The sequence below is a fragment of the Phodopus roborovskii genome, unplaced genomic scaffold (assembly GCF_943737965.1).
Source record: "Phodopus roborovskii unplaced genomic scaffold, PHOROB, whole genome shotgun sequence".
Taxonomy (NCBI): domain Eukaryota; kingdom Metazoa; phylum Chordata; class Mammalia; order Rodentia; family Cricetidae; genus Phodopus; species Phodopus roborovskii.
Genome location: NW_026126413.1, coordinates 19,565,011 through 19,590,839, shown reverse-complemented (window position 1 = coordinate 19,590,839; position 25,829 = coordinate 19,565,011). Strand labels below are relative to the sequence as shown.

General features: G+C 42.0%; 1 protein-coding gene across 1 annotated transcript; it reads right to left on the bottom strand.

The window, feature by feature from the left end:
* Window positions 1-219: 219 nt before the first annotated feature.
* Elovl7 (ELOVL fatty acid elongase 7) lies at window positions 220-24,014 on the bottom strand. The gene is made up of 7 exons (XM_051182905.1): window positions 23,888-24,014; window positions 16,312-16,502; window positions 12,709-12,789; window positions 11,629-11,685; window positions 8,870-8,975; window positions 3,290-3,426; window positions 220-1,174 (listed from the first exon to the last, which is right to left on the bottom strand). The coding sequence occupies exons 1-7, from the start codon at window positions 23,949-23,951 to the stop codon at window positions 965-967; spliced, it is 846 nt and encodes a 281-aa protein (XP_051038862.1). The 5' UTR covers window positions 23,952-24,014; the 3' UTR covers window positions 220-964.
* Window positions 24,015-25,829: the final 1,815 nt, after the last annotated feature.

The following is a 25,829-nucleotide window of genomic DNA, read 5'->3' as shown; positions in this document are numbered from 1 at the left end:
AAGCCACTTTGCATAGCGGATATTTGAAAATTAATTTGTGATTCAAAGGCATCTGAGGTAAGCTGATCACATGAGCATTTAAATATCTAACTAGTACATAGTTAGGCAGGACAATGTTTTGAAACATGACGCATCAGAGAGTGGCATTATACTACAACAATTATAACTTTCCCCAATGAATTCCACAGCATCCGACCCTCTTTTCAGACATACGCAAAGTTAACTGTAAAATCGCCCTCAGCAAAGTGGTCATTAGCCTGTTGAAACAAATCACCTTGTTTGCAACGTGACATTACCTTCACCTTAGTGTCAAAGGTCTCAGTGCAGAAAGGGAAGCACCACTGCCCCCAACAGCTTATACACACGTTGTCAGAGAGTCTCGCCAGCAGGACTGGAGGCAACCACTCAGAAGACCCATTCGAACTTACCATTAACAATTTAGAATGATAACTTATCAAAAAGTCACATAGGCATCACCTGTGTTAGCACTTTTAGACTGGGAACTGAGCCCTAGAGTGACTATAATGTCTTCTGAATACAAGGAATGAAAGACAGAGCCAGAAGCCAGTCAGAGGTCTCCAGACCAAGCAGGAGGAATCTATCGTACTCAGTGGATCTCCGTCCATGGTCAAAATCGCTAGTATTTTTCATCTATCCCGGAGTTCCCAGAAGAGTACTATCTTATACTTCATACCCTCCGCTCACTGTAGCAAAATGTATTAAGACCTTTCAGTTCGTGTGAAAGGCAATAGGAAACCTCCTGGCTGCTCTAGTCCCTTCCACTGAGAAGACTTACTGGGAGCTTCAGACTCTCAAAGATCAGAAACCCAAATAACTTATCATAAAAAATACAAGCTCTTGGTTTTGAAAAATATACAAAATGCACTGCATAGGTAAGTGTGTCTTGATTGTCAAGGAAGGCAAGAAATCAGTATCAAATGTAAATCCAGGCACTGCTCACGTTTTAGTGAGGCTTTGTCTTGCAATTCCCATTTTGAATAGTTTTGGGCAACCTCTGACCCTTGGTATAAGCCCGGTACCAAAAATGGAGAAACAGTAGCAGGAAGATGCATCCGTAACTCATAATGATGTACAGGAAAACTGGGTACTGGTAATTACAGTCCTCCATGAAGAAGATCTGGCCTATGTGGATGGTGACAAGGACAAACTGGACCTGGGAGATGGAAGAATGAAAAAAAAATTAGACACAAATAAACCCATTTGGGCTTATGAGTCCTTTAGCCATTCCTAGGTTATCACTGGGCAGGACAGTATGTCTTTAAATGTGTCCTTTCTAGGAGTGAGACTAGGTTAGGTTTAGGGTCAAAATCTACACGGGAATTCAGAACCAATATTCAGTGTTGACACCACACAACTCCAGCAGATCCCACTTAAATGTTCCCTGGAATGTGCTATGTGAATTCAGAACCAATATTTAGTGTTGACACCACACAACTCCAGCAGATCCCACTTAAATGTTCCCTGGAATGTGCTGTGTGGCAACATGCATCCTATTTTTTGGCCTCTAACAAGGCTGTTGTTTGTTTGTTTGTCTGTCTGTGGGAAGTCTCAAAGACTCTAGTGCTTGGTTCTGATGAAGTGTGCTGGGATCAATACACTGTGGCCTACTTTTTCAGGGTAAATTTGATTTCCAACATTCTGTCTTCTCAGAGGCTACGTGTTTTTTAAGTTTTGGAAGAAGCTAACATCCAAGTTAGAGACTTCTTAGTTTTGATGGATCCAAAGCCCCTATAAAGAAATAGCATCTATGAGCTAACTAACCATAATTAGATTTCTTATAATATAACTTTATTGTTATCATCAGCCTACAGTGAAGCATCCTCACCAACTTCCAGGCTCCCCTGTCCGGCGGCTACGCTTGACTCCCTTCATTTGGCAAGAGAATAATGGAACCTTGGAAAGGTGAAGCATAATCCCCCACACACGTGTGCTTCAGGAAAGTGACAAACCGGTGCCTAGCCTTTGTTTTATGTACAAATCTTTCCACTTTATTGGAATGTTTATGTATTCTGAAACCAGATCTTAGGTAGGATAAACTGGCTTCAATCTTGTTATGTAGCTGAACATGACCTTGAACTTCTGACGACTCCTTCCTCTATCTTCCAAGGTCTGGGACTGCAGGCATGCACAAACATACCTGGCTCGCTTTATTTAAAATTTGTCACATTTGTTAGATTGAGAAAAAAAAAAAAACTAATGTAAGATCATGTATGTGGTAAATATGAAATCTGTAAATGGCATGAATACACACATATGCATAAGGGGGAAAGTTGAATTAAAACAAAACTATTACCCGGGAGAGATGAAATTGCACTTATTAATTTTTCATTTGTATGGCTTGTAGCTAAGCAGCTTGTAGGAGCTAAGCAAACTCTCCTCCACTAACCTACATCCCAGCCCAGTTTATTTTTCTCCATCTTTCTAATTAGGTATTTTACTTCCATATCTCTGTGCAGAGAATATGCACACACATAATGATCACGTATTACTGCACAATGGGGAAAATATTTTAAAGGAAAGAAGCCATGGAGAATAATTGCCAGGATCCCACAGTATTCCAAAGTAAGAGTAAAACAGAAGTATGAATTAAAGTATCCCTCCGCCACCTCCTCCTGGCCGGCCATTGAGCTTGTTGCCAATGTGCAGACGCACAGCTGACTGCAAAAAGCTCTGGTCATCACTGAGGGTCCATCCTCAGAGCCGAAGTGCTGGTCTCTCACCTGAGAACCCCTTAGAGGGTATCCAACTCCACTTAGCAAGTTGTAGGATTTTAATAGAACGTGCCCAGCAGACTAACAATGCCTCAATTCTACCTACTCTTTGGTGTCCCTGACAAAGTCTGGCACCCAATTTACAACCCGCCTTAACTCAGGGAAATATGAAAATGGAAGAGCTCTTTTTAATAGAGGGCAATAAAACAGGCCATTTTCACTCTGTTATTAATAAGATTCCATACCACATATTTTTAGAATTCTTAGGAGGAATAATTTGGTCTAAGTCCAATGCCTTACTGCTGACTTGCGGACACTATCAAATCTATATAACCCACATGTCTTTCATTACTTCACAATTGTAACTCTTACAGCACTCTTTACTTACGAGAAGAAAGACACACAGACCAGTTAGGACTAGGTAGGTAAGCACACGGGAATGCCCACCTTTCCTCCTTTCCCCATTACGGTCCTTCAATGTAGACTCAGAATACTGAATTCCTAACTTACACTATAGTATAGTTTTGTTTCACATTTAAAGAAAACCAGTTACTCACAAGCTGTAAAGATGTCAAATGCTTTTTCCACCATAAGTACTTCTGGTAGGCCGGTCCCATAGCACACAGTCCATAGTAGGAATACATGACCACATGCACAGCCGTATTTAAAAAGGCATGGAATGTTCCCAAACCACCTGAGAGATAAGAAGTTACCATTTCTCTAATTATAGTAGGAAGAGGAAAACCGCGTAAGAAATATCAACCCTGTGAAGTGAGCCATCAAACATTTAAATGTTCAATAAAACATTTAGTAAAACGCAAACCAGAAATCTTACGAAATAAATTAGCATGTCGCTATTTATTATGCTTTAACCTTAAAATGCTCCTGTGATTTGAGTTTACTCTAAAGAAACCACTAGGATAATCTCTTTAAAACACTATACTACTTAATAAGATTCAAAATGTATTTTTTTAAGTGAAGGTTAACATTTATAAGGTGAACAAATTATCTTAATCTTAAATGTACAAATGGAGATGTTTCACATACTTACAGCCTACTTCTTCCCATAACCACCATCAAAATCAAGACACAGAATACTCAGCCCCACTGAGGCCTCTTTGTGCTGTCCCATGAATACACCCGTCAGCTTCTGTCACCAACCACTAATTTTGCCTGTTAATACATTTCGCATAGGTAGAACCGCACAGCGTGGCCTTTCATTCCTGTCCCCTTTCACACAACACAACAGCATTGCAGGTCTTGCGTGTTGGTGTATACAGCAACAATTCGTCTTTTCCCTCTTCTTTAGCATTATGCCATACGCATGCATCAATATTCACCCATTCCCCCATGGGAGGGCATTTGGGTTGCTTCTAATTTGGGCTCCCATGAGCAACGCTACAGACGGAATCATTGTGTGGAATCAAATTTCTCTTCCACACTCGCAATAAATACTGTGCATTAGATATTTTTAGTACCACAAGCAGTCTGTCAGAAAACCACTGGAAGTCATTAGTAAGCTACACTAAATCTGCTATTATCAATTTCTGCGATTTTGAAATAAATAGCTATTGACAATTAAGCCATCCTTTTAGTCAGACCGTTTCCACTTGATTATGCCTCCCTCTTTTAATTTCACCATCTTTAATTAGGAAGAGAAGCCCCGGACACGAGAATGTAAGAGTCCTTATTTCAGTTGCCTTCAGCTGTAACAGCCCTTGGTGGGAGGGGACAGCAGGGTGCTTAGCTGATGGGAAAGAAAGAAAAACTCCTCTCTGGGATTTCTTTCCTGAGATGGTCAATGCAGAGAAATTTGCATTGTGCATGGTAAAGTTGACCTGGAATTTAAGTTTTTCTTATACAAAAATAAATCATTTCCTTAATTCCAGAAGTCTTCAATTCCAGAAATAACCTAAAACTTGAAACTGATTGTGGTAGAATTGCTAATCAATAGTCACTTTGAATTGTCTGTGGAAAAGCATTATAAAATAGGTGCAAAGTAGATTGAATGACTTTATGTAAATTCATTTATGTGGGGGGGTGTCTATGTATGTGCATGCATGGGCCCAGTTGTGTGTGTGTGTGTGTGTGTGTGTGTGTCTATGTGCATGTCTATGTGCATGTCTATGTGCATGCTTGCAGTTGTATGTGTGTGTGGGGGTGGGTCTATGTATGTGCATGCATGACCCCAGCTGTGTGTGGGGTATCTGTATGTGTGTGCATGCCCTAGTTGTGTGTGTGTATCTGTATATGTGAGCATGCCCCCAGTTATGTGTGTGGGGTATCTGTATGTGTGTGCATGCCCTAGTTTTGTGTGTGTGTGTGTGTTGTATGCCCCCAGTTTTGTGTGTGTGTGTGTGTGTGTGTGTGTGTGTGTGTGTGTATGCATGCCCCCAGTTGTGTGCGGGGGGTTGGGGGAAGGTGCGCATGCCCTCAGCACACATGCGGAGGCCAGAAGATAGTTCTTGGCAGTTGTTTCTCTCCTTGCACCTTGTGGGCTCTCAGAGTCAAAGTCAGGTCATCAGACTTGGCCTTGGAGGCCAGTGACTTTGCCAACTGAGCCATTATTTTAAAATAATTATTCATAATTACAGTAATTCTGAATGTTTCTACATACTGTTATTGCTAAAGTGTTCCCGCCAAAGAACACACTATAAATAAGTAGGTCATATCCGTCCAAAGCCTCATGCTATCCTGTACTTCATAGACTTTAATCCAATTACAATTAATTCCTTAATTGTCACAAATTTCAGGAGCAATACCATTAATGAAGCATGTCACTGTCCTCTCAGCTTTTATTATTTACATTTGGATTAATCTTTCTACCCCAAAAGAAACCTGAATAAATTATAAGGAGGGCACACCCTTTTTAGGGTAACTAGCAAATAGAGTAACTGCCTATTCCTACAATAGCTTAGGAGTCAGGCTGATTCCTGGGAAGGCAAGAGAAGACTGCGCATGTTCATTTGTGTCCAGCAAGAACACGCTCAGGAAGTACAGCTCGCTTTCAGAAGGGCCTGAACGATGCCTTCCTCACTAAGACACCACTCTCTCCATGTTATCCTCATTTAAATCAGTGGTTCTCAACCCCTGAGCATCTGACAGACCTTTCACGGGGGTCACCTAAGACCCCTGCATATCAGATAGTTATAATTCACAACAGTAGCGAAATTACGGTTATGAGGTAGCAACAAAAATATTTTTATGGATTATTTATGAAAGTAATTCCACCACAACATGAGGAACTGTACTAAAGGGTTGCAGCATTAGGAAGGTTGAGAACCATTAAGTTACTAACCTGGGGAGGACCCTGTACAGGGGTTAGCACGAATTAGGGATGAACTAAGAGAGTTAAGCCAAAGAAGGGATGCAGAACAAAACAATCTGCCAAATGAAATTCAACTTGCTTATTTCCCCTAATGATTGCTCTCTGGTTGCTTACTGTAGTAAGGTTCTTCATAAAACCACAACATTTTCATTAGGAATGCTTTTTACTTTTCTCTTTGGAAGGCTTTTCACGTGAAGCTTTCTTCACAAGAGTGGGCCCAAAAAACAAGCATCTCAGAATGAGTTACAATTAATTCCCTCAAATATTACCTCCTTTGGTTTGGAGAAAACAAAAGAGCCACCTGGGTAATTACAATTATTCTCTACATTTCCCAACAGCAGTATTTCCATAACTAATAGAAAAGCCTGCCGTAAAAATATTTTCCTCTTATTCCAAGGGAAATTTGGGTTGCTATTATCCCAGAAGAGAATACAGAAGGCAATAAGAAATCAAACACTAGACAGAGATCATCTGTGTTCCACTATTTGCAAAGATTAGCTCAAATGGACAGACTTGTTCTAGGAACGCAGCTCTGGCCAAATCATACTTCTGGAAACAAAGAGATGTAAGCAAGTTGACTAGAACCCCACACCTAAGTCTAAACAGGACTGCTGGCTCCCAGAACACATCAGAGACACAAAACATTCTCTTTTTACCTTGACTAGTCTACAGGAAATGGGAATTCAGGTATGAGTAAAGACAGTATGATCAAGTGTGCAACATCCATAGACAAAGACCATTTCAAACCTGAGGTCGTTGCTTGAATCTGCGCTTCTTGAAAGTAGTACTGGTTTTGGAATGGAAGCTCGACCATCAACAGATTCAAATGAAGGTGAGGAAATCATTCAGTTTCATTCTTTAGATAAAAAGTATGTTTCCCATAGTGGAATTAGCAGATATTCATAACGGAAAGATTGGAGACCACAGAGAAGGATAGAGAAACCAAGGGGGAACATGTTGGTTTGGGTATCTTCAGATCACCTGTGTGCCTTCCAATTCCTTCCCCTATTTCTTTTTCAGAGTTGTGATTATAGAACAGTTGTTCCTTGGGAGGGAGGTTTCAAAACTCCCTGGTGATGGCCATGTCTGTGGATTTTCAAAGCTCCTTACATAACATGGTGATATACATAAAATGCCTATAACCTGCACACATGCTCCCAAGGCGTTATAACACGAAACCATGTACTAGAGAATAATGACAAGGAAAATATCAGCACATGATTTAGTACCGGAGCAGTTTTTGGTCTTGACCCTATGTTTGGTTGAATTCATGGATGCAGAGCCCACAGATATGGAACCTGAACAACATTCTTGCGTTATGGAGGAGACAGAAATAAGCTAACGGGTGTGAGAACACCTCTATTAGCGTCTTAAAAAGTGAAATAGTCACCGTTGTCCGGTCACTGGCAGTCATGCGGTTAATGGAGAAGACAGCAAGGGTACTCCTGTGCCTTCTTGTCTTTTCATGCCTTTAAGCACACAAGAAATCACAGCCACCCTAGGAGTGGGTACTGAAATCATAGCTACCCTGGGGTTTCCAGTTTTTTTCATTAATGTAATTGAGACATTAGCATCTCACTTAGGAGACCTGAGGGGCCCAGTATGCATTTGAGAGAAAAGAAAAATAAGAAACCGTCAGATGAATTAAATAATAAAGGTTTAAAACTGTGGGTATCTGTGACTTCTTGATGTTAAAAAAAATAGAATAAATAATTCTTGCAGCAAAGCTTGGTAACCTAGAAATATATGAAGACTTTGCTTATTTCAAACTTATGAAAGAATAAAATCACTGCCTACTTTTTCCAATTCTAGATGTTCAGAAAAGGAAACTCAGGCTGTTGGTTTAAACTATCTCTGACTTGAAAACACAAATACAAAACCAAAACGTTGTGTCCTGTGATAGACTGCTTGGGAAACCGAGTAATGTAATTATGCTCTGGCTCATCTTTAATGTTGTTTCTGTACTGTCTGCCACATCTTGGATGTGATTTATTCACAAATGTTCACGTGCCAAAAACTCTGTCCCTGGGCCTGGGTAGCGGGCCCCTTAAGGGGTGGAGCCTAGTGAGAGGGGATCAGGTCAACTATTTCAGATCACAGGTCAGGACTTCCCATGTCTCCTGTTCTGTGTCTTGCCATGACTCCCTGCTCTCATCCTCTGATCTTTTGTGTCCCTCCCCTTCTCTCCCTCTTCCCCTCGCTGGTTCTGCTATGATGCCGTATGTCATATTACGCTGCTACATCTGCCCAGAGACCCCACCTCAGACGCAGGCATCCAAAACCACAAGCTAACCAGGCCTCCTTTCTTCATAGACCAACCAGCCTCCAGTGATCTGCATAGCAACACACAACAGACTAAGATGGGGCGATGTCGCTGTGAGGAATTTGAAGGCAAAGGAAACATAGAACTGGTACATTCTGACTTTCTGTGAACAAATTAGAAATATTATTTAAGTAGATATGGATGGATCCGAGACTTTTAATATTTTAGTCTGTTTGTTTATTGCCTATTTAATAGAAAACATGTAATAGAACTCTAAAAGGAAGCAATAGAACCTACACAAAACTAGAGAGTAGGCACAGAAGGTCTCGCTCAAAAGTCTTCATGTCTGAAGACTTGGAGTGGGCAATCTAATTAAGAGCCCCTGTGCTTGCGATAATTTCAAAGTCAGAAGTTTAACCAAGATGGCTCTTTGATCTTTAGAAGAAATCCTAATCAATTACAGTGAAGGACAGAATCTGTGTTTGTAGCACACGGAAATGCCATTACTTATATGCCACGTGACCCCAGCCAGCCCTCCCTTCCTACCTGCAGCAAATTTGACTCCAAACCACCAGGTCCATGGCATGATTGTATGATGGAAGACATGAAGGAAAGTCACTTGGTTATTTTTCTTACGCAGAACAAAAAAGATCTGAAATAATTTAAAGAAAGTTGAGTTCATAAAAAACCAGGTGATGATTTATCATAGAGTGTTACAAAAGTATTGGTAAAGAGCACACAGTTTCACAATTGGCTTCCTACAGGGGTGCTAACAGGGGTAGCTGGTTCTCCTGGGCGAAGCTCAAAGGCTATGCAGGATGCGCGAACTCGGTAGGAGCGTTAACCAATAAGGTGAGAAAGTTTTATGCAGATTTTAAAACCAAATACACAGTGAAAACTCTGGGCAGAACTTAGTAAAAGAAATGCATTGATTAAAAAAATAAATTAAAAAGAAATCTCATTAAGTTTTGAACTACCTGCAGCCAGAAGTTCAGCCATAATTCCTAGGACTGAGATTATTGCATTCTACATTGCTCTCTGACACATGCTACCAGTGTGGATAAAGAAAATAAAGAGATTGCATTACCAACGAAACACAAACGGTGAGACTCCTGAAGAGTCAATCTGAAAATATCGTGGACAAGAAAGCAAAGCTGCATAAGAAAAACGTGAAGGGCAACGAAGGTGCCATTGCGATTGCGCATGCCCAGTGAGTGGTGGCTTGCTGCTACAAGAAAGGGCAGAGTTGGGGTGGGGTTGTGAGGGGCAAAGAATGCACCAACAGAAACGTTCACAGCCCCAGAGTAAAGTTAGACTTTCACATTCAGGGAATAGCACACAGCTTTACGGTGTCGGGAAAACCGGACAGGGCTCAAGGAGAAAACAAATTCTTAAAGAAAGTTGCCACCGAGAATATGCAAAGTAGAGTCAACAAAGCCAAACGCATTTGCTAATGCACGTGGGAGAACCCAGCCTGCTGCAACCCCAGCCCCCACCCCCGTGGGTCACAAACTTCCCCCAGGGGTCCTACACTCAGAGCTGCCTGTCTGAGTAAGACACTCAACTTCCTGCGTTTTTTTCCCTCCCTATTGAGGGTTCTGAACTAGAGCAATAGTTCCCAAACCTGGCTGCAAGTCACATTATGTTAAAAGATAAATAAAGTTTTGAAACACTCATGTGTACTCTGTACTTCAGACCATCAGGCATCAGATCTCAAGAGGTGGGACCTGTGCGTGGTTTGTTCCGACTGTGTGTCATTGTAAGAGACCTGGATGCTGAGAACCACGTGTCTATGGCAAGCTGCTTCTCAGACAACAGCTGAGACACTCAGAAAAGGGAAATCCCAAGCTCCACCAGGACCCACTAGGCCAGAGGCAATAGGGAGTTCAAGCACGCTTGTGTCTACACACGTTCTCAAGTTTGTTTGTTTGATCTCTTCCTCTCCTTTTCTTTTTGTTTTTGGGGTTTTGGTTTTGGTTTTTTGAGATGGAGTTTCTCTGGATAGCCTTGGCTGTCCTGGAAGTCACTCTGTAGACCAGGCTGGCTTCGAACTCACAGAGATCCACCTGCCTCTGCCCCCCCAAGTGCTGGATTACAGGAGTGGATCACCACCACCTGGCTCCTTTTCTTTTTAAAGAGAGCATGTTGTTATGCAGCCCAAGTTGGGCTCAAACGTGTGGTCCCGCCTCAGCCCCCAGAGCACAGGGATTCCTCTAGGTGACTTGAATGTTCTAAAGCTTCAGAAGCCCTGGGTTGTAAATGCCCCAAAGTCCCTCCTCAACCTACTGTTTTATGATTAGTTAAACAAGTGTTAACACTTCAGACAGTGTGGTGGTGTGTGTTCCAGACACACTTGTCAGTAAAAGCAGCACAGCTTTCCAATGCTAGCAGGAAACTAAAGCTCCTGGCTTTCACCTTTCAGAGCACCTAACCCCTGAGCCCCAGTCTCTCAAGGTCCAGAGCTGACCCTCACTAGGACCCAAAGCAGGGAGAACTGGAGCCCAGCAAGCTCAGGTTTCAGAACAGCAGCTGGAGATAGTGCTCATATTTCTCAAATTGCTGACACCCCATGGATAACATCACGTTTTGCTGTGAGTTTACGAACTGTGATGCTTGCGTGTCTTAGGGAGCATGGCTGACCCTGGGTCCTAGTATAAGGTAACTTGGTCCCTGCTCTTTGCTTTGTGAACTGCTTCATAAAGAACTGCCATCACGGGGAGGACGGGAGGGCGCGGGAACTGGGATTGGCAAGTAAAACAAGCTTGCTTCAAATTCAAATGTAAAAAATTATTTATAAAATTAATTAATTAAAAAAAAAGAACTGTCATCACCCACACCAAGGAGCACAGTCTTCCAGAGTAAGTGGCAGTTACCTGTTTTCATAACTAGGATATATATACATATATACATATATATGTGTGCGTGTGTGTATATATATATATGATATGTATATGTATGGTGTATGTATATGTATGATATGTATATGTATACATATATATGTGTGTATATATATGATATGTATATGTATATGTATGATGTATGCATATGTATGTATATGTATACATGCATATATATGTGTATATATATGATAATATTGCCAGGTAAAAACCTACACATTTTTAAAACTGCAGCTAGAGGTTGTGAAATGCTGGAAAGTGAGCTTTCTAAACGCACAGATAATTAAAGGAAAAAGGGAAAACAATAGGCAAAGCAAGGGAGGAGAGATAAGCAAAAGCACGTGATAACTAGGCCAGCAGTTCAATAAGACATCAAACAGTTGCTAGATGTGTGGGCCACATACTCACAGTGTCTAACAGCTCAATAAATTTGGAGAAGTAATAAAGCCAGCAGGTGTGCACCATCTGTGGGAATATACACAGATAAGGTTTGTTTATTCAGTACTTTATACGGAAGAAACATTTACTATAAAAAATAGTTTTAGAAGCACATAACAAAATATGCCATCCTAGGTGATTATTTTTTTAAGGTATGCTCTGGTGGCTTTGATTTCATTTCTATCCCTCAACAACCATTACATGTTCATCCAGAGAACTCCTTCATGCTGAAAAGGTGAAACCATACTCACTCAGAAATATTCCCCATTCCCCTCTTCTCTCCAGCCCAGCCAGCCATCGTTCTACCCTCTGTCCTATGCATTTGACTACTTCAGGTACCTCATATAAACTGGACCATACAGCATTTGTCCTTTCATGACTGGAACATATTAGCACACTGTCCTCAAGATCCACACAAGTTGTAGCTTTCACAGCCTGAATAATATTCTATTCTCTTCCTGTGTGTCTTTGTGTGTGTGTGTGTGTTTATATATGTGTGTGTCTGTGTATCTGTGTGTGTGTGTGTGTCAATATGTATGCCTGTATGTGTGTGTGTCTATGTGTTTATCTATGTATTGCTGTGTGTATTTCTGTGTGTATGTGTGTTTATGTGTGTGTATCCGTGTGTGAGACATTGTGTTTAGCCATTAGCCACTCATGGAAACTTAGATTGTTTCTATATGTTGGTCGTCGTGAGTAATGGTATTGTGGTCATGTGTATACAGATGCCTGCTTGAGTTCCTGACTTCAACCACTTTAGGAATATCGACAGACATGGAATTGCTAGAGCTTATGAAAATTCTACTTCTCAACTTTCAGAAATCAGGTAAGGTTTGAAAACCAAGACATTTAGACAGCACTAACTGCCATTTTGTAGAATTTATACACCAGACTTCCTTTAATTCTTCCTTATAATTTTGGCTTTTTTCTCAGTTTCTATAATCTGATAATAGACTCATTCGCTTGTTCTGAATTCATATCCAATAGTGCAGAGTCCAAACGATTTTCACAGTGATTTTGAACAACAGAGTTCCCCAAAGAAGAACTTACTCTCATTGCTCTTGGTGACTGAGAATAGTCAACAATGTCACATCGAAACGAATAACCTGTACCCCAGCCAGACATCACAAACTGGAAGAGAAACAGGCATATTAGGGAGGAAGAAACTTGCTAACAGTCACAACAAAGGCGGTTTGACTACACCTTTGTTGCATGACCAGCTGAGTAAGCACGCAGTGCAGGGGAACGGGCAGCCAGAACCAAGACAAACTAAACACCCTTCGGGGGGAAGCTTGGTATCGGGCGCTCTCAAAGCCACAAATGCACAGGCCATTTAAAAGAACCGTAATCTGACTAATTTCTCCATTTCTTGGGAGGATTCCTTTAAAACAGTGAAGGACAAAACCCAGGGAGCATTTTGCTTAATTAGCAAATATTTTCTATGTCCACTATGTGTATGTGCTCGTGGACTTTTAAAGGGGGAGTGCCTGGCTCTGAGTCCGTTTCTTCTGGACGTTTCAAATCCTCCCAATTAATCAGTAAGTGTTAAACAAACAGAAACCTGGCCACGTGCCTAAAGGGTGACCATGGCCACTGAGCTTTTCCTGCTCATGGCAGGCAAGTACACTACTAAGTGGCAGTACCTAGCTCTGGTACCCTCTCTTCCTTATCGCAAAAACTGACTGTACACGGGCCTGATGCCAGGTACACTTTGAATTCACAAAACAAATAAGGGGAGACAATGCTCTCGTTCCTAACTGGAGTGTATGTAGTCTGGCAGATGGTCATTCCAACACACCCACAAAATGACCTTCTAGTGTTGTTAAAAATAAAAGCCTATTGTCGGTAAGTCTGAATTGTAATTCAAAGATCATGCTGACATTCTTTTAGTTTGTTGGTGGGATGAGCTTTTAAAACAGTAGCTACAAAAGGAAGCCAATTACTTGATTTTAAATCATGCATACATGTAATAGTTGGACTGATCTGGGTTAGAGCAAAAAAAAAAAAAAAAAAAAAAAACAAAACTTTTTTTTTTTCCCCCCGTGTTGTTTTTTCACTCTGCATCTGGCCTGGAACATCTTCTCTCTCACTGTCTCACTGTAAGGGTTATGGCACTTTTGGCTCCTGGAGCATATTTTATGTTTATAGTCTCGTCACTACTTTAGTTAAAATGATAAAAACTTCTCAATATAAAAACATACACTTAAAGGCTTTCCTGAAGCCTGGGCGTGTTTAGTTTTTGAAACTGGGTTTTGCTATGTAGCCCAGGCTGGACCTCAAACTTAAGACTCAGACTGTTGTCTCAGCCTCCCAGGATATCAGACATCAGCCAGGGTGACATTTTAGTATGCAAAGAGAAGAGGAAAGTGGGAAGAACAAATCCAACAAATGCATTCCCCTTCCCTATGCTCACACCTACCCCGGAGTATAGATAAGCATTGGAAATGAGACCTTGAACATTTAGACTCAGAAAAGCATAGGGTATGCAACTCATGGGTTTAAGAATGCCTTAAAAATCAAGTCAGCAGATCTTTTCAAAGTAACAAAGGGATGTGGCAGAAACAGTAAATTCTGTTTCTCAAAACGGAACAATGCCATTTCTTCCACGCTTAGACTCATTACAACTTATATGAGTGGCACTCTACCCCAGTGGTCCTCATCCTGTGGGTCCAGATGCCTTTGGGGGATAGAATGACATTTTCGCAGGAGTTACCTATCAGATATTCACATTATGACTCATAACAGGAACAAAATTACAGTTATGAAGTAGCAGGGAAATAATTTTATGGTTGGGGGTCACCTCATCACAAGGAACTAACTGTATTAGCGGGTTGCAGGGTTAGGAAGGTTGAGAAACACTGCTCATTCCTGCAGCTATTGACTTACACTAGCTGTCTAGCTCTCCCCGTATCCTACCACAAACAAGAGCTGTAGTAAATGAGAGAGGCTATGTGTCTTGGCCCTCTGTGGCTCCCACCTGCTCCCTCCCTCCCTCCCGTCTTATTTGTTCCAGGTTAGCACGCTGTCACCAGAAGACAGCCGAATTTCTCCAGTTCGGCATGGTTCTCTCTCTCCTTGCTCATATTTGGCTAAACATGCCCGGCAGAGGCATTAACTGAAAACCTGACAAAATCTTGCTCCACATCGTACACACGTTGACAGTGTCATGCTACTGTCAACAGAGAGCACACATCCTAGTTAAAGTTAAAGGTCTCTTCAAACCGAGTGGATCTCACATTTTCCTGATTCTGAGTTTAAGGACACACCAATAGCCTCTGACAGTTTTGACAGTTACACCTCTATTCTAGGCTAGCAAAGAAAAAGTTAATGGCTTATGTTCAGCAGGCAGTTAAGTCCCGAAACTGTGACTCAAGTGTAAGTGAAGATAAAAGACCTCTCTGATTCTGATATTTTTTTAACCTTCTTCTATGTTGTAATTGATGAAGCAGGAATCAAAAGTGACTGATTACTACTGGATTTTTTCAAGCCTGAGAAATGCAATGCATTTCATCACAAACAGTGGCACTGTCAAACACAGAACCTGAGAATACTAGAACATTCTGGTACCTGAGAGGAAAACTACTTCAATCCTGTCATTACAACGTAAGAGACCTGCGGCCCAGTGAATAGGAAACATGGCGGGGGTGGGAATGGGCTCCTAGCTTCCCAGCACGCTCTTGACCCCTCTCCGAGAGCACGTGAGCAGCCTGTTCATAGTCCAGAAAGGCCAGGAGAGGGGTAGTGGTCTGTGGGGAAGAGGTAGAAACAGAGAAGGACAAGCAGCAGATGGAGCCAGACTTGAGAGTGGCCTGTGGAGAAAAGGTGAGCAGAGACTTGAGGTGATCTGCTCAGGTCATTCATAGCAGCAGTGAGACAGGTTACGGAGGCCAGCGAGGTCAGCAAAGCTCCTCACAGACCCCCAAGTACGAGCAAGCACAAGGTGTGCTAGAAAGAAAATAAACAGAAGAGAGACAGACAGGGCTGGAAATGCACCAAAGAGCCCTAGGGAGGCAGGTATGTGAGGGCAGCTGACACACGTGAACAGCAAACGGGCAGGGAGCAAATCCACAACCTGTCCTGAGCTCTGGAAGATTCCTATTTCTCTTAGAACAAGGGGCAGAGCTTTATGACCTATGACTCCGTATAAGTCATGTTCTCTTTTGCTGCGAAGCCTCTAAAACCTAGACAGATGGCCACTGTAGAGCTTATCATAGCACAGAGGAACCACAATCCCCACCGTGATGGGACAGACTGGTACAAAGACATGACCAGCTCTGGAGACGGCTGGACCTGCGTTCCAGGACTGGACCTCCATTTGCCAGCTATCACTCTGAGCTCATTAATTATTTTCTCTGTGTATGAGTTTCCTCAAAACTAACATTTATCATGTGCAATTCTCTGGGCTAAATGTCATTCCCCCCCCCCCCATTATCCATGATGAAAACTGTCCTGAGATCCTTGGGTTTATTGTTTTATATGGACATGACCATTTTGGTGTTTTTGTTGTTGTAAACACCTGCTTAGTTTCTAAATCCATCGATTATAAGAAGAAAAAAAAGGGGGGGTGCCCCATAGTCATAACAAAAACATACTGACATATACACAAAAGACTCAGGCAATCTTTTCCCCATTAGGAATACTGAAGACACTTGCCTCATAACACATATACACAGAAAACAGTACTATGAAAAAATTGTACGTTATCATCGCTTTCCTGAGTTCAAAGGGCTTCCGATTCTCCATGAGCTTTGGTCCCAGAGATGTGACAAAATAGACATAGAGCCCCAGGATGACGGTTTGTGGCAGAGGCGAGGACATGAGGGGCCAGTCTTCCACTCTTGGATCTAAGAGAAAGATAACAACTGTAAGTGCACAGCCACTTAACCCACAGATAACACAGGGCACCACTAAACAATCAGGAGCATCCTTTGGGAGAGTGACGGAGGGATCCCTAGGAACAGCGAGGCTGTCGTCACCGGAGCCTCCCTCTGGATGGACTGTGCCTGTGGACTGAGATGCAGCATCCTCTAGGAGCCATGTGTTAAGCCTGGGACATCGCTGCACACATATAATCCCAGCACTTGGGAAATGGAGACAGGAGAATCAGAAGTTCAAAGTCATCCACAGCTACACATCACATTTGAGGGCAATCTCGAAAAATAAACAAAACCCATGTGTTGAAATCTTAGCCCCTAATGTTTTTTAAGCAAGAGCCTTTCACCAATAGAGTTAGTGTCATAAAAGGGACCCTGAGAAGCTCTTTGCTTTCTGCCACATAATGACACAAAGCAAGACAACGGAAACTCAGGAGAGCCCTCAGCAGAGCCCCGAAGTACTGACATGCTGGTCTCAGACACATAATTTCTCCAAGATCTAAGCAGTGGGTGGAGGCAGATCTGGAGAGATGTCCTACCATCCATGACCACTATCAACATTCAGAGATTTCCGTCCTATGTGGGCATGGTGGGTACTCCTGTACTGACAGCACTTGGAAGTGGAGGGAAGAGATCAGAAGTTCAAGGCCAGCCTGGGATAAATGAGATCCCCATCTCAAAAAAAAAAAAAAAAAAAACAAAAAAAAAAAAAAAAAACAAAAAAACAAAAAAACAAAAACAAAAGCTTTTCCATTTACATAGTCTTTTACATTTAAAAATGTTTGTATTTGCTGTTCGTTCGTTCTCTTGGCTTCCTGAGAAAACTGCCATACTTCCCCAGATAGAACCACAAAACCTAATCGTCTAGAGTGTATGCCCTCGATGTCCAAAGTGTGAGGCAGTAAGTTTGATATTTTGAAATAAAATAGGTAATGACCTTACACCACATAAACATCGGTTCACCCAGTTCATGCTGGCTTAGGGCGATCGGGATTGTGGCATTTGAAAGTTGCAATTAAAAACAAACTGTGATCCGTTCTATCATTTCAAGCACTCAGGGTGTAATTTGACCAAGTGACCTCATGAAGCCAGAGTAGTATGGAGGAAAATAACCGTGGGCAGCTTCCAGGAGCATCTGACTCAGCTCAGATGGAGCATCACAGCCACCACCGTGAAAGAGGATTTGGAGCACACATCCCTGTTCATCTACATCACTAATGAGAGCCAGTTACCAGCAAAGCTTAGCACCCCTGTAGATCTGACTTTTCATCCCAAACTTCTTCACTAGAACCCCACGACCTGTCCACTCAACCAGCCTTGCTTTTAGTGTTAGAGATGTTCCATGCAATAGTTGAATGTCCGGAGCTGTAGCTTATCCTGTCTTCAAGTGGGCCTCACCCAAAAATGCCAGCAGATACCAATGTCTCAGACAAGCAAAGTAAGCTGAGGAGTAAACCAGCTCAGAAACCAATGCCAGATGTTTAGAATTTGACCATCTTCTTATCTGGACCCAGGTTCAATTCCCAGCACCCACAAAGCAGCCCACAACCATCTATAACTCCAATAAATTCTTCTCCAGCCTTGTAACAATGGTTAAGTTTCCCATGACAGGATTTCTGGTCATCACTGGGAATCACAGTGTGGACCTGAACACTACAAAGAGGGTGTTTCAGTAAATAAAGTTTGTTTATATTACTGGGAATCAAGGTACAGAATTAGAACTAATCAGCTTTAAATGAATTCCTTCCCATGCTGGTCCATGTAAACCTTACTATATGGATGTCATAGAGCCAATGTCTAGCTTTTATTCTTTTATTAATATGTCTAGCTTTTATTCATAATAAAATAAAGACTACTGAAATCAGCACTAAAGGAAGCACCCTTGTGGGCTTCAGTAGCCTCTAACAGCTTGGCTACAATAAGGGAGACCTCTGGTTTCTTCATCATAGGCAACTGAAAACATTTCTGTTGTTGTTAATCATCTCCAAATACGATTTTAAAACAAAAAAGTTCTAAGTGTCAGTAAAGGCACTTCTTGACCAGAGGTATCTTTTGTTTCCTTCTTTCACTGACTTGGCAGGGGAACAAAAATCAAATGACATCACTCTCCTCTGTTAGCAACAGAAAGAAAAGCAGCCAAGGAAAGCATGCCAGGCTAGCTCGGGAAGACCAAGAAAATCATTTCAAAATAAATCTGTTCTTCCTGTGATTTAACTTTTTCAGCACACACCTTTTCTTGAAATCCTGTAGACTTTCAAGTACTACAAATAAAAAGTTATTGTGGGAAAAGCTTGTTTATTTCATTCTATGTTATTTTCAAAAAAGATAATAAAATAACAACAACAAAAAAATTAATGTATGTTTGTGTGTACAAAGGATCCTGCATTTCTGTGAGGAGTCCAGAGGTCAACCTTGGGGTCATTCATGAGAAATGAGCCACTTGTGTTTTTCTTTTTCTGTGATCTGGCCAGGCAGGTAAGCACCAGGGATCCCAGAGCTGGGATTCTAAGCGTGGGCCACCATCCCAAGCTTTGTACAAGGGCATCAGGATTGAACTTAGGTCTTTATGGTCCCATGACACACAATTTACTCACTGAATTATCTCCTTATTCACTGTTTTTACACTAGGCTTTAAAATTTGAACTAAGGCTAAATTCTAAAGGCAGACAGTGAGCATTTCGATCCTGTTCTTCCCTCTGGCCCTTTATTTCACAGAGGACTAGGTGAGGAGTTTGCAAAGACTTAAGTACTCAATAAGCTTGCTATTGTCGTTGCAGTAGATCTCAAATCCATAATCACAGCAGAATCACCTCTGCAGCATTAAACAAACAAACAAACAAAACAACACTAACAACAACAAGAAAAAACAGCTTAACCCAACTGACTTAGAATCCTAAGGGGTAGTAGGTACCAGGCATGTAAGCTTTTAAAATTCAGCCATTTAAAAAAAAAAAAAGGCAAAGGACTTAATTTCTCAAAAGAAAACACACTGTGGTCAACGAAGTGTGCAATATCACTAATGATCAGGAAACTACAGATCAATACCAGAGTATGAAGTCACTTACCACTTGTAGGGCTGCACCATCAAACAAACAGAAGACCACAAGTGTGGCTCCAAACGTGGAGGAAGAGAAGCCCTGTGTGCTGGTCGTGAGACTGGAAGTCCCCACGAAAGCCACCTGAGACCGCTTGCCAAGGACACGGCTGTCAAACCCACAGCAGGGTTAATCACAATAGCCAAGGAGTGGATCTACCCAGGGGTTCCTCGTCAGAGGAATACGGAGAGCAGTCTAAGTGGGACACCATTTGGTCTCTCAGAAGAAGGAAACCATGTCCTCTGCAAACCTTTGGTGAGCAGGACAATACTCTGTTGCGCTAACTGAAATAAGCCAGATTCAGAAAGCAACACACAGCCTCATACGGGAAATAAAGGAAGTTAAGAGTCTGGGTAGACAAGAGGGGGAGACAGACAGAGAGACAGAGAGAGAAAGAGAGAGAGAGAGAGAGAGGAGAGAGAGGAGAGAGAGAGAGGAGAGGTGTTGGGAAATGGGTACAAACTTTAACTTAGGCAGAATAACATCTATTTATTTATTTATTTATTTATTTATTTATTTATGGTTTTTTTAGACAGGGTTTCTCTGTGTAGCTTTGGAGCCTGTCCTGGAACTCACTGACCATGCTCACTTTGAACTCACAGATATCCACCTGCCAGCAGAATAACTTTTTTGAGGTCGATTATAGGGGTACATTGAGATGACCATGATGAACTATCCAAATTGAGAAATCGCGATTCTGGTGTGTAGTCAAGTTTCCTTGAGCCACATGCCAGGCTGCAAGGTCCCTCATCTGTGACAATCCTTTCTGCTCTGCTTAGATTATTCTCTTACTTAAATGAGCTCTCCCTCACTGATCACATAAAGCTCACAGCTTTGGCACAAGGTGTAGGGCTCTGGCCATTGCCCCTGTCTCCTGCCTCTCTCAGCTGTAGCCTACCTTCCTGAAAAGGGAGACAGTCCACTTCCGTGTGAAGAGTGGGCTTTTCCTTTGACGTGCTTGGGATGACAACTTGACACAGAGACTGCACAGCTGGCACAATGACATTTAAGGTTAATTCTGACTCCGTCTAAGGATGCAGTCAGGGGTAAGTGTTCCCAGTTTTCCTTAGGGATAGAGGCTAAGGAGGGAGTGACCGTGCTGTGTGTGTCATGTACTTGGCATCCGAGCTGATGTAAGTGTCCAGAGAAGAGCCCAGATGAAAGCAAAGGCTGGCCAAGCAGGCTGTGTGGTTGGCTACACCCGAGAGTCCACCACAGTGCTGAATTACCACGAGCTTAGTAATTGTTTTCTAAGAGTTCCCCGGAGAGAAGGGGTACAGGGAAAGTACAATGCTGGATACACAGAGTATGAAGGAGTCTTTCCACCAACTATTTATAGGACAGTACTCTTAAGCATCACATACTGCTTCAAAGAGGACACGTTTTAAAATTCTAAGTACCAGCAGAAAGAAGAAACTAGAAGGAAAGGGAGACTTGTTCCCATGAACAAGAGTTCAGAGAGGCAGCAGACCTACTCATCCTCCACCTTCTTGCGAAGCAAACTCAATACTATCTGAAAGCAAGCAGCTTTTTTGTTTCTTCTGAGATCAAAATGCTGCCAGAGTATGGTTTTTAAACCTAACATTCCACATCAAAGAATTGTAATAAACTCTCTTCTACCTCACTCAGTAAGCTACCTAAGACTTTTGTGGTCATGGAATTGTCCACATGGAATAACTATGCGTGACCACTACTTCTCCAGCAATCAGAAAAGCTCATAACAGTAAGTTTTCCCAAGGCCACACAGGATTAGGGCCAAAGCCAAGACTCCACTTGCAATTCTCGGCTCTTGATCATGGATTCAGCCCTCCCTGGGGTATGAAAAGCAAAACTAATGCCACTCCAGATCAATACCACACTCTACACTAAATACAAGAAGAACTCTCCTGCTGTACTGGACAGCCTTTTTATAAAGTTGTAAGCCTTAATACAAATCCTTTTAACTCTGCTAGATCTTGACAAGAAGAAAGAGAAGACTCAAGTGATTTGTTAGAGAGTCTCTAAGGTCATCTGTAACATCTCAGTCTATCTGTGTGGGGACACTTGCCCAGTAACGGCACTTTCACGCATCTCATGCAGAACCTGACAGGTGCTGTTCGCACTTTAGTTTTACTCACAAAAAGAAAAATAGCATAGTTTGTTCAAGGTCACCCAGTTGGCCTAGGACACAGAGGGGCCTGAGTTCCGGCTCTTAGCTTTCCACATCCGTGGCCTCTCCTCTCTAAGACTTCAAATGAGTATTAGAGTCTGAGCAGTGAGATTTCCCTTCTGGGTGCCTCTCTCTCCTCTCTGGTCTTGCCTGCTCCGTTTTGCATAAATTCTCCTCAGTCCTTATTCTTAACCACCTATGATCCCTTTCCCTGACGGAAGCACTCCTAACATAAAGTGAAGAGTTGTTCCGTGATAAACGTGGAAGCATCGTTCTGACGTAGTTTATATTAAAATAGTTTGTACTTGTAGGGTCACGTGATTTAGTCTCCACCATCTGAGTCCACTTGCCTCTTGAGTTAAGAAAAAGGATGAGCTAAATTTCTTAGGTCCTTACATTGAGGATAGTGAAGAATCAGATTTGGATTGAGCAGGATCTGTTCTTGCAAATAACTCTATTAAAAAAAAAAAAAAACTGTCCCCAGGGCTGGTGAGATTACTCAGTAGGTGAAGTGCTGGCTGGGCAAGTCTAAAGACCCAAGTTCCATCCCTAGAAGTCATATAAAAGTGTGCAGAGAGAACCAGCTACACGAAGTTGGCCTCTGGCTTCCACATGTACACTGTGGCACATAAATACATGCAGTAACTTTTTAAATTATACCTAGATCTACTTGGGCTCCAAGTTCAAATAGTGAGAATGGAGCAAGCAATGTCCATCTCTCCTTTGAAATATAAACGGAAAATTAAATTATATTAAATATTGAATTTGTAGCAATCACTATAAATCATCAGAGAAAGGTGGCCTCTAACGAAACTGGTGCATTTACCCGAACCAAGTAAGTTGAAACTTTCAGGAAAAAGATAAGAAAATAGAGAAACAGCTATTCTATTAGCCCTAAAAGAGTAGAGCTCATTCTTGAGGGAAACATTAGAGATGTAACATTGTCCTTTAGCAGCCTGGGGAGAACGATGTGGCCCATGAAACAGTGTCTTTGCTGAAATCGCTGTAAACCAGGATGTATTTTCACCTCTGATAGGTATTTGATGAACTTGTAGTTTCTGGTCAATGAGTGAGTCACTCCAAAGTGATTTCAGGTGTGACAATGTATAACTTAACAACTACAAAATAATGAAATGCCAGAAGAGTAATCATAATAAGAAAGCACCAGTTCTAGGGTTGTTTTTCTCTTTCTGTATCCATTCACAGTGACTTTGAGGAGGCCACATCTCTGGGTTTCAATTGTTTCAGCTCTAAAATGAGACATTGGGTTGGATGATGTCGCGGGTCTGCGTAAGTTCTAAGGCATCCTGATTCCTTTTATCTTAGGAACTTTTGTACCTTTGATTTTGTTTTTTAGGACTTTAATAGTTTTAAAACAATACTACGTTGGCTGGGGTTTGAAAACCCGCTGACAGATGAATAAAGAGCAGTTCCTTATGAGACTGGGTGTAGCTCAGTTGTAGAGCACACACTCGGCAGCTGCAAATGTGTGACCCTGACCTCAGTCCACTATCCAGCAGCAGATTCACTGCTAGCTACCCCAACCATCATCCATCACTTAGGAGTGGTCCAGCTTTCCACCAAAGAAACACACCAGGTGCTTCATGCATGCCTTCCATTTGCACATTTTAAACTCCAGTGACACTGAATGTTCCAAAAGGCCACTTTTATTTTTAATACTCGATGCTCTTTCTCCACTACCTCTCAGGGCAGGGGCGGTCCTTTCATTCGTAAACAAGCATGACCGAACTTCTGTTGGCAGAGTCTGATTCCCCTCTAGAACATTAGAGTACTGACCCTCCAAAACACTTTCTAAGGGCTACTGGGTTCAGATGTGCCATCAAATATCGCCCAGCTCTCTCCCGCAGATAGTCAGGGTGTTTTCAATATTATGAACGCCATCGCGAATATATATGCAGCTTTAGCTGGTGATGAAACCATGAAACCCTGGATACCATTTCTTGGTTAACTAGTAATAAAGGAGGATGAAGTTGTCAAGTCTCTTATTTTATTCCAAATAAATCCTATTAGTGTGGGAATTTGACATAATAGTGTGGGAATTTGACATAAAAAGGAGAGATGAACTTCAATTAGGAAATCTCATTACTCACCAGCATCTTTGATCCAATTATCGTAAAAACGCACAGTCCTCGATGTCAGATCGCTGAACGCCATTTTCTACAAGGTTAGATGGCTCTTTTAATGGACTCTTCAGTGAAACAAGGCAGAAATGAGCTTGGATCTATAAATGCAAATAAAAATAAGCTTTTAGTAATACAATATTTAAAATGCTAAAACTTTAATAGGAACTGGCAGGGTAACAAATTCTTTCTGAAGGGAAGATGCATTAGTGAACCAGAGAAAACGCTGATGCAGTCACAACACTTGAGATTTTCCATTCTTCTTGAGTGACTGACTGGCAGTCTCACCGAAGAAGGCTGGAGCTTCATGGGTGTCACACAGAAGGAAGACGTGATACTAGGAACTCTTATGGGAAGATCTCCCTTTTATGAAGAAAATGCAGGTCGAGGGTAGGCTGTATCACCACCGCAAGGCTGCACAGAATGCCCAGGATGGGAAGAGACCCAGACTTTCAGAGATGTTTGCTGACCCAGGCCTTGGAGCCACCGTCGGGCCCAATTTGTGTTAAGTTTTGAAAATATTTTATTATTTTTAACTATACATACATGTATGTGTGCATGTGTGTGCACGCATGCATGTGCTACATATGTATGGGCCTCAATGGACGCAGAGAATTGAATCCCTTGCATCCGGAGTTATGGCAGTTGTGTGCCACCCGACATGGGTGCTAGGGACTGAACTCAGGCTTCTCCGAAAGCAGTGCACTCACAAGCACTGAGCCAGCTCTCCAGTCCCTTAAGTTTTTAAAATATAGGAGCTCCCAGTACTCCTACAGTATTTGACTAAATCATTAAAATGACACCTGCAGAATGAGTCAGAAAGAGGGAGACAAGAAGAACCACAGAAAGTTGCTCCGCGATTTCAAACAGGTAGGCGAGTGTTATGGAAAAGAGAGCTCTCCCAAAGAAGAAAGCTGGCCCCGCTATGAATCACGAGACCCAATCCATTGTTTGACCTGCCAATACCAGGCTGTTTTCAGAACTATAGCTCTGTAGTAGAGCTTGAAGTCAGGCATGGTGATGCCTCCTGAAGTTCCTTTGCTGCACAGGGTTATTTTGACTATCCTGGGCCTGTTGTTTTTCCATATAAAGTTGAATATTATCCTTTCAAGGTCAGTGAAGAATTGTGCTGGGATTTTGACATGGATTGCACTGAATCTGTAGATTGCTTTTGGCCAATTTTACTATGTCTATCCTACCTATCCAAGAGCATGGGAGATCCTTCCATTTCCATCCCCAACCACTCAAGCAGTAAGGCATTGATTGACACATAGACAAATTAATGGAACACCGAGAAATATGTCAGATACATTTGAGAATTTAAAAAGGTGTATCAGTAATCCTGAGAGGTATGCTTCCCCCCACCCCACCCCCCGCACTTTAAGATCTCTGAAATTAAAGTACAACTTACAAATGGCAGGTGTGTCATGAACTAATGGAGAGTGAATCAAAGCCATATGGCAAGAAGATTGGAAATGTTCTAGAGGTGGGTCATACAACAATGTAAATGTGCTCAATGCTATTGAACTTGGTTGAAAAGGTAAATTTTCCATGACACACGTTTTGTTATTGTAACAAAAGAAATCCTCTAAGTTTACTGAGGGAAAGCTGACTTTCTCCTGGCATTATAAAACAAAGTTTTTTTCATCTGTATGACTACAGGAATAAAATAAGGCATGTAGCATGCTGATATACATGACCTCTCAAACCAGTGGGCAGTAGATTACTAATAGTCACTCAACAAATGGCATGATACAGTTAGATAGCATCAGGGGACCAAACAGCTGCAACAAAAAGTTCCCTGAACCCAACATTATCAGACAACTCCAGACGGTTGCAAACTCTACATGACAACCCTGAAAACGCATAACTTTGTCACAGGAGAGGCCCTCCTCCTAAGGTTTAAACTTTC